The sequence below is a fragment of the Coregonus lavaretus genome (genome assembly GCF_964263955.1).
Source record: "Coregonus lavaretus genome assembly, chromosome: 3".
Taxonomy (NCBI): Eukaryota; Metazoa; Chordata; class Actinopteri; order Salmoniformes; family Salmonidae; genus Coregonus; species Coregonus lavaretus.
In genome coordinates, this window is record NC_139990.1 from 6,348,113 (window position 1) to 6,359,682 (window position 11,570).

The 11,570-nt window shown below is 46.5% G+C and overlaps 1 protein-coding gene across 1 annotated transcript in view; it reads left to right on the forward strand.

Moving 5' to 3' along the window:
• Nucleotides 1-11,557, forward strand: part of LOC311112223 (adenylyl cyclase-associated protein 2-like) — a 44,024-nt gene extending 32,467 nt beyond the window's left edge. Inside the window, exons 8-13 of the mRNA XM_084155246.1 lie at nt 3,708-3,888; nt 4,295-4,470; nt 4,748-4,871; nt 5,057-5,139; nt 11,149-11,289; nt 11,413-11,557. Of these exons, the coding sequence (XP_084011372.1) occupies nt 3,708-3,888; nt 4,295-4,470; nt 4,748-4,871; nt 5,057-5,139; nt 11,149-11,289; nt 11,413-11,496 (789 nt within the window). The 3' untranslated portion in view covers nt 11,497-11,557. The remainder of the gene's footprint in view (nt 1-3,707; nt 3,889-4,294; nt 4,471-4,747; nt 4,872-5,056; nt 5,140-11,148; nt 11,290-11,412) is intronic.
• The last annotated feature ends 13 nt before the right edge of the window (nt 11,558-11,570 follow it).

The following is an 11,570-nucleotide window of genomic DNA, read 5'->3' on the forward strand; positions in this document are numbered from 1 at the left end:
AGTTTAACGAAAAAAGATGAGTGAGGACAAAACTAAAAAGTTGGTAAATTTGTTGAACACAGAGATTGATTAAACGTTTATTAAAAGTAAAACGTGAATAGTTTGGCAGGTAGCCAAGTAGCAACAAACAGCACAGCAGCACGGAGACAATGCGGAAGCGAGACGGAAGTCACGTTCAAACAGGTGCCATCAAGTCACGTTCAAACAGGTGCCATCAAACAGGTGCTCATTTCACTGTAATGTCTGCACCTGTTGTATTCGGCGCATTGGGAAGGATCTTAGACTATTCCCCCATACAGAATCCTTCCAGATCCTTGATATCCTTTGTCTGTGCTCTTCAGGTTTTCAATGGGGTTCAAGTCTGGAGACTGAGATGGCCATTGCAAAATATTGATTTTGTGGGCAATTAACAATTTCTTTGTGGATTGTAATGTTAAGGTGAGGTATTGAAAACAGGGGTGTCAATAATTTTGACCCCTACCTTTTTGGGGAAAAACAGTACTACTTGTTAAACAAAATCTCTTTCTCAGAACAATTGTATTAGTCTAAAATAATATAATTTCCCATTTTTTTGGAACGTAAAATATAGCTGAGTATTTTAATTATTTATTTTATATAGTCATTTTTGCTCATCTTTATCAAGGGTGTCAATCATTTCGGACTCCACTGTATGTTATCATCATGTTGTAACTGTGCTGTAAAACAGTTACATGAAGACATATAATGGATAGTTAATGTCTTATATTACAGTGCTTCAGCAGCACTACTATCCTCTAGCTAGCCAACGTCCAGTGGGGCATTCCCTCTACATTCCATTATCTATGTGTTACAGCAGCAAATAGCTCCTGATCCAACCTCCTCAACACTGCCCTCAGCACTTTGACTTGTTTTAGGAATAGGGCCAGGGCCAGGAGTTTTTCATGACTGTGTGACCTGAGAAGGAAAAACTCGGTTCCCACTGCCTGACTTCTCAGGACTTTTATCTGACGTTGGATAAATAGGCCCAGAATTCCCTGCTTTTTCCGTGATTAGGTCACATGGTCAGAAAACGCTCCTGGCCCTATGGATTAACTATAACCTTGCTTGCCATGCAGGTTTGAACAGGCGGGAACAAGACTCAATGAATTACAGCTCGCCTTGAGACATAATCGTCTCTGACTATTTTGGAGTCGTCCAATTGTTTTCATGTGCAGCAGAGCCTCAGATGTTGTTTTCTGTTGTTTTATTTTTGAAGCGGTATAGGGCTGCTGCCCATATGGTACCCTATTACCTACATAGAGCCCATAGGCTCTGGTCAAAAGTAGTGCACTAAATAGGGAATATGGTGCCATTTTGGGATGTCTTTCTCATGTTAATAACTCCACAGTGTATATTTCCATGTGTAGTTATGCAGGCAGGCAGCTAGTTGCGAAAGAACCAGCTTGTATGAATGACTTGGTCCCTGGTGTTCTGGTGGCTGCTTTGTGGTTCTCAATTGAGCAATTGTAGAGTCAACCCCCTGCCTCCGTCCCATCATCAACCCACTGTTTGTGAAAGTCTTCTATCCTATGCTTTCCGTTTTCTTCATCTACTACTCTTTGTCCTTTTGTCTTCCCCCCTTCTCCCCTTCTCCCTCTCTCTTTCCCCTTCTCCCTCTCTCTTCCCCCTTCTCCCTCTCCTTTCCCCCTTCTCCCTCTCTCTTCCCCCTTCTCCCTCTCTCTTCCCCCTTCTCCCTCTCTCTCTTCCCCCTTCTCCCTCTCTCTTTTTTCCACCCTTCTCCCTCTCTTTTTCCCCCCCTTCTCCCTCTCTCTTCCCCCCTTCCCCCTCTCTCTTCCCCCCTTCTCCCTCTCTCTTCCCCCCTTCTCCCTCTCTCTTCCCCCCTTCTCCCTCTCCCTTCTCTCTCTGGCAGGTATCCAATCAGAAATCATATTCCTGCATCCAGTGGAAGTGATGCGTTTATTTGTTTGGCTTTTTGCGTGATAATAAAATTAAAAGTAAAACTCCTTGAAAACTTCACATTTCTCTAAACCCGAAAGAGTGTTGAACTCAGGTCAAGGCAACTGTCTGTTTCAGTGATCTGCCATAATCCTCTATGTGGTCCTTTGAGGCACATAGGCTGTCACACAATTTGGTGGATTGAAAGTGTGTGTGTGTGTGTGTGTGTGTATGGAGGGAAACCTGACAGCGTGCGGTGACTGTGTGTCAGCTGTCCCTCCTGCCGTTAGGTGTCAGGGTTTTTGTGTGTGCGTGTGTGTGTGTGTGTGTGTGTGTGTGTGTGAAGGATTGTGTGGCGTGGACAGGTGGTCCTCAGGTTGGACTTGAATGGAGGTTTTCTTCATCAAAGAAAGCCCCAACAAAAGCCCTGTGAGTCTCAGGCCCTACACACCTGCTCCAACACACCCCACAACATAACTTAAACTACTGGGCTTTTTTCTCGTCTAATCTGTCTGCTTCTGTTCAGAGGGGCAGGGACACACTGTCACACACCCTCACACGCAGACACACACACGTTGTGTATTCACACAAACTACACACACACAAGAGCGTGCACACACACACACACAGCTCTGAATTCAATCCGTATCGCAGAAGTATCGTGGAAAATCTGTGTTATAACTCGATTAAAATTTAAAGGCAATGTTCATGGCGACTGCGTTCGCGGTAATAGCTGCATATGTCAGCTCAACCGGAAATGACCTTTCAATTTTTATGCGGATCTTCCATGATACGGAATGAATCCAGCCCTTAATTTCATTGCACTCAGCTTTAACCCTTGGGCATTTGCTTAGCTGATAACTGTAATAAAACGGTGTTGTTTTGTAATGATATGTACCACACATGTCACAGGTCAGAGGTTGAGTACTGTCAGCTGGACCTCATAGACTGCTGAACCTCCAATAAACTACGACACCAATCACCAGTACATCAGTCTCACACTGGCTGCAGTGGTACATGCGTGGTGTGCGTGTGCATGTGTGCGTGCATGCGTGTGGGGGGGGTTGTTGTACAGTTGCTGCGGCTTGTTTGAGCATGTGTAACTTTCCTTGGCAGCTGTGCAGTCAGAGACAGACAGACACAAAGAGAGACAGAGAGAGAGTCTGCTTGTCTTTCCTGGAGTTGGCAGGCAGGTGGCTTTACTTTCATGCTCATTAGCTTGGTCAGTAAGGCTCTCAGTGAGAAAAAATGCATTTGGAGTAAAGGTTGACCAAAGTCCCTGTCGCAGCAGGACTTAGGCTGGGATTCAATCCAATCTGCCTTAGATTCGTGTTATAGCACGCTTGACATTAAAGGTCATTTCTGATTGACCCCACATATGCAGCGTTTACCGTGAATGCGATCTTTGCGAATGCGGGAACATTGCCTTTAAAAGCTGCATTGTCACAACCTACAGTCGGATTGAATCCCAGCCTTAGGTCTACACTTTTCACCATATACATATATAAACATCAAGAACAGCACCCTGACACATTGATAGTTAAGGTTCCTATTGGCCAAGGGCGGACAACTCTGGTCCTGGAGAGCTGGAGGGACAGGGTTTGCAGGCGTTTGTTCCAACCCAGCTTTGACGTTGGCCACCTCTGCTATAAGAAACCAGTTGAATATGAAGACCCTCAACTATTTGTCCTATACTCCACCTGCTGGCCAACAACTGTAGTTCCAGAACGCTTCACCATCATCTTGTCTTGATTCACAGACAGTAACACGCCTCTCTCTATCTCTCAACACAGGGTCCCATTGCCCCTCCCTCTCTGTTCGCCCCTGCCCCTGGCGGTCCCTGTCCCCCTCCACCACCCCCAACCCCTGGACCCCCACCAGTATTCACAGGTGAACTGCCCCAGGCCGACAGCACCATGGCCCAGCACTTGGCTCTCTTCGCCCAGCTGAACCAAGGAGAAGCCATCACTAAAGGTAGCCAAGCCACCATCACCCAGGGGTTGAAGAGCAGGGGAGGGAGGGAGAGAGGGAGGGAGGGAGGGAGAAAGTGAGGGAGAGTTGTGGGTTGAATCAACAGTTACAGAGTCCTGAGAGCACCACTGCCCAGCTGAACCAGGGATCTGACATCACTAAAGGTAGCCAAGACAGGAGAGAAGACGAGGAAGAAGGAGGAGAAACAGAAGGAGAAAGTGAGGGAGAATTGAAGAGAGTTGCTGTGTTGTGAGGACATAGAAATAGTCATTATATTTCTATGCTGTGTTTATTAAACAACAGTTAGGGTCAAAGTTTCTCAAATGTAGATTTGTTAGTCATTTTGTTATACATTTTTGTACTAAAACAATAACTTATTACAAGTAAGTATCCTCTCTCTGTTCACTAGCGTTAAAGCACGTCTCAAAGGACCAGATGACCCATAAGAACCCTGCCCTTCGCTCCCAGGGAGGGGAGAATCACGCCTCCCCATCCAAGAGCCGGAACCCCGGAGGTTCCTCCAACATAGCGCCGCCCCAGAAACGACCCCCACTGCTGGAGCTGGAGGGGAAGAAATGGAGGGTGGTACGTTACCTAGTATCTTGCCTCGCCTGCCAGGTTTCTAAGTTGTCCTATTATCTAAATGGAGGACATAGAGGATCTTAAAGAATATCTGGTGAGTCAGGAAAGTTTAGGTGCTTCTCACAGATTCAATGACCAAGACTGCTGTTAGTGTGACAGTACTTTTTCGGAGGCGATTGTGATGTCTGGTGCTGAACCCAATGAGGTCATCCAAAGGTGAAGGGTCAAACTGGAGAGGGGTCATACGGTCACAGGTCTTGTTTGTTGTTTCTCCCCACAGGAGTACTTTGACCAGGCTCATGACCTGGTTATCGAGGAGCCAGAGCTGAGACAGGTGGCCTATGTCTTCAGCTGCAGCAACTCTACTCTACAGATAAAGGGAAAGATCAACTCCATCATTGTGGGTGAGTTCAGCCATCTGTTGTATTACTTCTGAGTTGATAATACTATATTTCTGTTATTAAGTTTGATGATTTATACTGCAACGTCATTTACAGTGGACAATTTCTTTGTCAGCTTTGACAGTATCATTCCTGTATCTCTCTCCCTCACTGATTTCATGTTTTCCTATGATGTTCACCTCTGACAGATAACTGCAAGAAGCTTGGTCTGGTGTTTGACAGTGTTGTTGGCATTGTGGAAATCATCAACTCAAAGGACATTCAGTTGCAGGTCAGCTCAAATTTCATACATGTTCAAGCAAATAACACACAGTTTGCTCTCTTTCCTCTCTGCACCTGAAGTTCAGCTTCAATGTACCTGCAATAAACCTATCATAGATGTATAGTACTGACACGCTTCAATAAACCTATCAAATCAAATTTTATTTGTCACATGCGCCGAATACAGGTGTAGACCTTACAGTAAAATGCTTACTTACAAGCCCTTAACCAACAATGCAGTTTTAAGAAAAATAAGTGTTAAGTAAAAAATAGATAACTAAAAAAGAAAAATAACAAATAATTAAAGAGCAGCAGTAAAATAACAGTAGCGAGGCTATATACAGGGGGTACCGGTACAGAGTCAATGTGCGGGGGCACAGGTTAGTCGAGGTAATTGAGTAGTACAGTTGAAGTCGGAAGTTTACATACACTTAGGTTGGAGTCATTAAAACTAGTTTTTCAACCACTCCACAAATTTCTTGTTAACAAACTATAGTTTTGGCAAGTCGGTTAGGACATCTACTTTGTGCATGACACAAGTAATTTTTCCAACAATTGTTTACAGACAAATTATTTCACTTATAATTCACTGTATGACAATTCCAGTGGGTCAGAAGTTTACATACACTAAGTTGACTGTGCCTTTAAACAGCTTGGAAAATTCCAGAAAATGATGTCATGGCTTTAGAAGCTTCTGATAGAGCTGGTGTAACTGAGTCAGGTTTGTAGGCCTCCTTGCTCGCACACGCTTTTTCAGTTCTGCCCACAAATGTTCTATAGGATAGAGGTCAGGGCTTTGTGATGGCCACTCCAATACCTTGACTTTGTTGTTGTCACGGATTCTGCCGAGACTGCTCCTCCTCCTGGTTCGGGCAGGCTTCGGCGTTCGCCGTCCCCGGAGTACTAGCTGCCACCGCTCTATGTTTCGTTATTTGATTGCTTTTGTCTGTCTGTTACACCTGTGTCCATTTGTGTGTTGATTACGTGTCTTATAAGTTCCGTGTTTTTGCACTAGACTGATTGTGTGTTGTTTTTGCTGCCACTTTGTCAGAGCTACGTGTTTGCACTCTGTTTTGTTTCGTGTTTAGTGTTTACGCGTGTGCGTAATTTTCCCTCGCCTCTTGGTGTTATTCGAGGTCGGGTTTTTTCCTCAAGATCATTTAGACTATTAAAGTCTGTTGGACTTAACCTCTGTGTCCTGCGCCTGACTCCTCCACCACATCCACATCGGTTCAAGTGACAGAACAACACACCACCATGGAGTCAGCAGGAACGGCGGCGGCACCCGAATCCCTGGAAGACCGGATCAACTACCAGGACACCATGATCCGGCAACTCGGGGCCGCCATGGACGAGGTGTCCAACACTCTGCGCCGATTGGTGAATCGGGAGGTGCCCACGCACTCTTACAACATCCCATCACCAACGGCCAGTCCTCCTCTCTCAGCACCGGAACCCAGTGGCATTCGGCTCTCGCTCCCGAGGGCATATGACGGTTCTGCAGCCGGGTGTCAGGGATTCCTCCTGCAGGTGGAACTTTACCTTGCCACCATACACCCGGCGCCCTCGGGATACGAGAGCGTCTCCGCCCTCATCTCCTGTCTCTCCGGCAAGGCGTTGGAGTGGGCCAACGCCGAATGGAGGGGAATAGACGCCGCAACCATCACCTACGCGGAGTTCTCCCGCCGCTTCAGGGCTGTCTTCGATCATCCACCTGAGGGGAAAGCGGCGGGAGAGCGTCTATTCCACCTCCGACAGGGGAAGAGGAGCGCACAGGAGTTCGCACTGGAGTTCCGGACACTAGCGGCGGATGCGGGGTGGAATGAGAGGGCCCTCATCGACCACTACCGGTGTAGCCTACGAGAGGACGTTCGTCGTGAGCTGGCCTGCAGGGACACCAACCTGTCGTTTGACCAGTTGGTGGACATTTCCATCCGTCTAGACACCCTGCTGGCTACCCGTGGACGTCCCGAGTGGGGGTCGTCCATTCCACCCTCCAGCACCTCCGAGCCGATTCCCATGGAGCTCGGGGGTGCTGGCGCTAGAGAGAGGAGGAGAGGGAACCAGAGGGGGGCCATCCCCTGCACCACCTGTGGTCGTGGAGGACACACCGCGGCCAGGTGCTGGGGAGGGTCTCCTGGGAGAGGTGACAACAGGCCACGCACTGGGGAGTCATTTCAGGTGAGTAGGCGCCCCACTTACCCAGAGCTTTCTGTTGGTCACATGAGTATTCCTGTGAGTTTTCCACAGGTGGCACCTCATTCCCAGCATAAGGCGCTAGTAGATTCAGGCGCAGCTGGGAACTTTATTGATCGGGCATTTTGCTGTAGGTTAGGAATTCCCCTTCGGCCGGTAGAAGCTCCATTTCCTGTCCACGCATTAGACAGCCGGCCGTTGGGGTCGGGCCTGATCAGGGAGGTCACAGCACCACTGACGATGACGACGCAGGGGGGTCATGAGGAGATAATTCAGTTTTATCTGATTGACTCTCCTGCGTACCCCGTGGTGTTGGGCCTTCCCTGGTTAAGCACCCATGATCCTACCATAGCGTGGCAACAGAGGGCTCTTATGGAGTGGTCTGCCCAGTGTGTAGGGAGATGTCTAGGTGTTTCCGTAGGGGCGACCTCGGTAGAGAGTCCGAACCAAGTGCCCGCACTGCGCATTCCCCCTGAGTATGAGGATTTAGCACTCGTGTTCAGCAAATCGAGGGCAACACGGCTACCTCCTCATAGACAGGGGGACTGTGCGATAAATCTCCAAACAGGAGCGGCTCTGCCACGGAGTCGTGTGTATCCCCTGTCTCAAGAGGAAACAGCGGCTATGGAGACTTACATAGCCGAGTCCTTGGCACAGGGATACATACGGTCCTCCACTTCCCCGGTCTCCTCGAGTTTCTTCTTTGTGAAGAAGAAGGACGGGGGTTTGCGCCCGTGTATTGATTACCGTAGTCTCAATCAGATCACAGTTAAATACAGTTACCCACTTCCACTGATTGCGACGATGACGGAATCATTACGCGGAGCGCGGTTCTTCACAAAGTTGGATCTCAGGAGCGCGTACAATCTGGTGCGCATTAGGGAGGGGGATGAATGGAAAACAGCATTTAGCACCACCTCGGGTCATTACGAGTATCTCGTCATGCCATACGGGTTAATGAATGCTCCTTCAGTCTTCCAATCCTTTGTTGACGAGATTTTCCGGGACATGCATGGGCAGGGTGTAGTAGTTTACATCGACGACATCCTAGTGTACTCTTCTACACGAGCCGAGCATGTAGCCCAGGTGCGCCGAGTGTTGAGAAGACTGTTGGAGCATGACTTGTATGTCAAGGCAGAGAAATGCCTGTTCTTCCAGGAGTCCGTCTCCTTTTTGGGTTATTGGTTGTCCGCGTCTGGTGTGGAGATAGAGGTAGACCGGGTATCGGCCGTGCGTAATTGGCTAACTCCAACCACTGTAAAAGAGGTGCAGCAGTTCTTGGGTTTTGCTAATTACTACCGGAGGTTTATTCGGGGTTTTGGACAGGTTGCTGTTATTCAGGGTTTTTCCCCGGAGTACTAGCTGCCACCGCTCTATGTTTCGTTATTTGATTGCTTTTGTCTGTCTGTTACACCTGTGTCCATTTGTGTGTTGATTACGTGTCTTATAAGTTCCGTGTTTTTGCACTAGACTGATTGTGTGTTGTTTTTGCTGCCACTTTGTCAGAGCTACGTGTTTGCACTCTGTTTTGTTTCGTGTTTAGTGTTTACGCGTGTGCGTAATTTTCCCTCGCCTCTTGGTGTTATTCGAGGTCGGGTTTTTTCCTCAAGATCATTTAGACTATTAAAGTCTGTTGGACTTAACCTCTGTGTCCTGCGCCTGACTCCTCCACCACATCCACATCGGTTCAAGTGACAGTTGTCCTTAAGCCATTTTGCCACAATTTTGGAAGTATGCTTGGGGTCATTGTCCATTTGGAAGACCCATTTGCGACCAAGCTTTAACTTCCTGACTGATGTCTTGAGATGTTGCTTCAATATATACACATCATTTTCCTTCCTCATTATGCCATCTATTTTGTGAAGTGCACCAGTCCCTCCTGCAGCAAAGCACCCCTACAGCATGATGCTGCCACCCCCGTGCTTCATCGTTGGGATGGTGTTCTTCGGCTTGCAAGCGGCCCCCTTTTTCCTCCAATCATAACGATGGTCATTATGGCCAAACAGTTCTATTTTTGTTTCATCAGACCAGAGGACATTTCTCCAAAGGGTATGATCTTTGTCCCCATGTGCAGTTGCAAACCGTAGTCTGGCTTTTTTATGGCGGTTTTGGAGCAGTGGCTTCTTACTTGCTGAACGGCCTTTCAGGTTATGTCGATATAGGACTTGTTTTACTGTGGATATAGATAATTTTGTACCCGTTTCCTCCAGCATCTTCCAAAGGTCCTTTGCTGTTGTTCTGGGATTGATTTGCACTTTTCGCACCAAAGTACGTTCATCTCTAGGAGACAGAACGCGTCTTCTTCCTGAGCGGTATGACGGCTGCGTGGTCCCATGGTGTTTATACTTGCGTACTATTGTTTGTACAGATGAACGTGGTACCTTCAGGCGTTTGGAAATTGCTCCCAAGGATGAACCAGACTTGTGGAAGTCTACCATTTTTTTATGAGGTCTTGGCTGATTTCTTTTCATTTTCCCATGATGTCAAGCAAAGAGGCACTGAGTTTGAAGGTAGGCCTTGAAATACATCCACAGGTACACCTCCAATTGACTCAGATGATGTCAATTAGCCTATCAGAAGCTTCTAAAGCCATGACATCATTTTCTGGAATTGTCCAAGCTGTTTAAAGGCACAGTCAACTTCTGACCCACTGGAATTGTGATACAGTGAATTATAAGTGAAATAATCTGTCTGTAAACAATTGTTGGAAAAATTACTTGTGTCATGCACAAAGTAGATGTCCTAACCGACTTGCCAAAACTATAGTTTGTTAGCCCCGTGTAGCTCAGTTGGTAGAGCATGGCGCTTGCAACGCCAGGGTTGTGGGTTCGATTTCCACGGGGGGCCAGTATGAAAAAGAAAATGTATGCACTCACTAACTGTAAGTCGCTCTGGATAAGAGAGTCTGCTAAATGACAAAAAATGTCAAAAACAAATAAATAAAAATGTTAACAAGAAATTTGTGGAGTGGTTGAAAAACAAGTTTTAATGACTCCAACCTAAGTGTATGTAAACATCCGACTTCAACTGTAGGTATATGTATAGTACTGACACATTTCAATAAACCTATCATAGATGTATAGTACTGGCACGCTTCAATAAATCTATCATAGATGTATAGTACTGGCACGCTTCAATAAACCTATCATAGATGTATAGTACTGACACGCTTCAATAAACCTATCATAGATGTATAGTACTGACACGCTTCAATAAACCTATCATAGATGTATAGTACTGGCACGCTTCAATAAACCTATCATAGATGTATAGTACTGGCACGCTTCAATAAACCTATCATAGATGTATAGTACTGACACGCTTCAATAAACCTATCATAGATGTATAGTACTGGCACGCTTCAATAAACCTATCATAGATGTATAGTACTGACACGCTTCAATAAACCTATCATAGATGTATAGTACTGACACGCTTCAATAAACCTATCATAGATGTATAGTACTGGCACGCTTCAATAAACCTATCATAGATGTATAGTACTGGCACGCTTCAATAAACCTATCATAGATGTATAGTACTGACACATTTCAATAAACCTATCATAGATGTATAGTACTGGCACGCTTCAATAAACCTATCATAGATGTATAGTACTGGCACGCTTCAATAAACCTATCATAGATGTATAGTACTGACACGTTTATTTTTATATGTTATGTTGGGCCATGAGTTAGGTGCCTCTGAGTTAGGGCCATGAGTTTTTTCCTGGTCAGGTTACGTGGTCAGGAAAAATTACTGTCCCTAGACTAGTTATAAGATGGAAGTATCTGTGCTGATGCTCTGCCCCACTTTTGTCCAGGTGATGGGTAGAGTTCCCACCATCTCCATCAACAAGACAGAGGGCTGCCAAGTCTACCTGAATAAGGACGCTCTGGACTGTGAGATCGTCAGCGCCAAGAGCTCCGAGATGAACATCCTGGTACCGCAGGACGACGACTATGTGAGTGTGTGTTAGTGTGTGTGTGTGTGTGTGTGTGAGAGAGAGAGAGAGATAGTGTAAGTATGAGACTGAGTGAGAGTGTGTCTGAGTGTTGTTTTATTTTTAACATCGTCTGTTTAACAGAGGGAGTTCCCAGTTCCTGAGCAGTTCAAGACCGTTTGGGACGGGTCCAAACTGGTGACAGAACCCACAGAGATTGCTGGCTGATCGCTGATACTTCATCCTCATTATCATTATCACCCCCATTTATTCCTCTTCATCTCCTCTATTTTCCCTCTCCG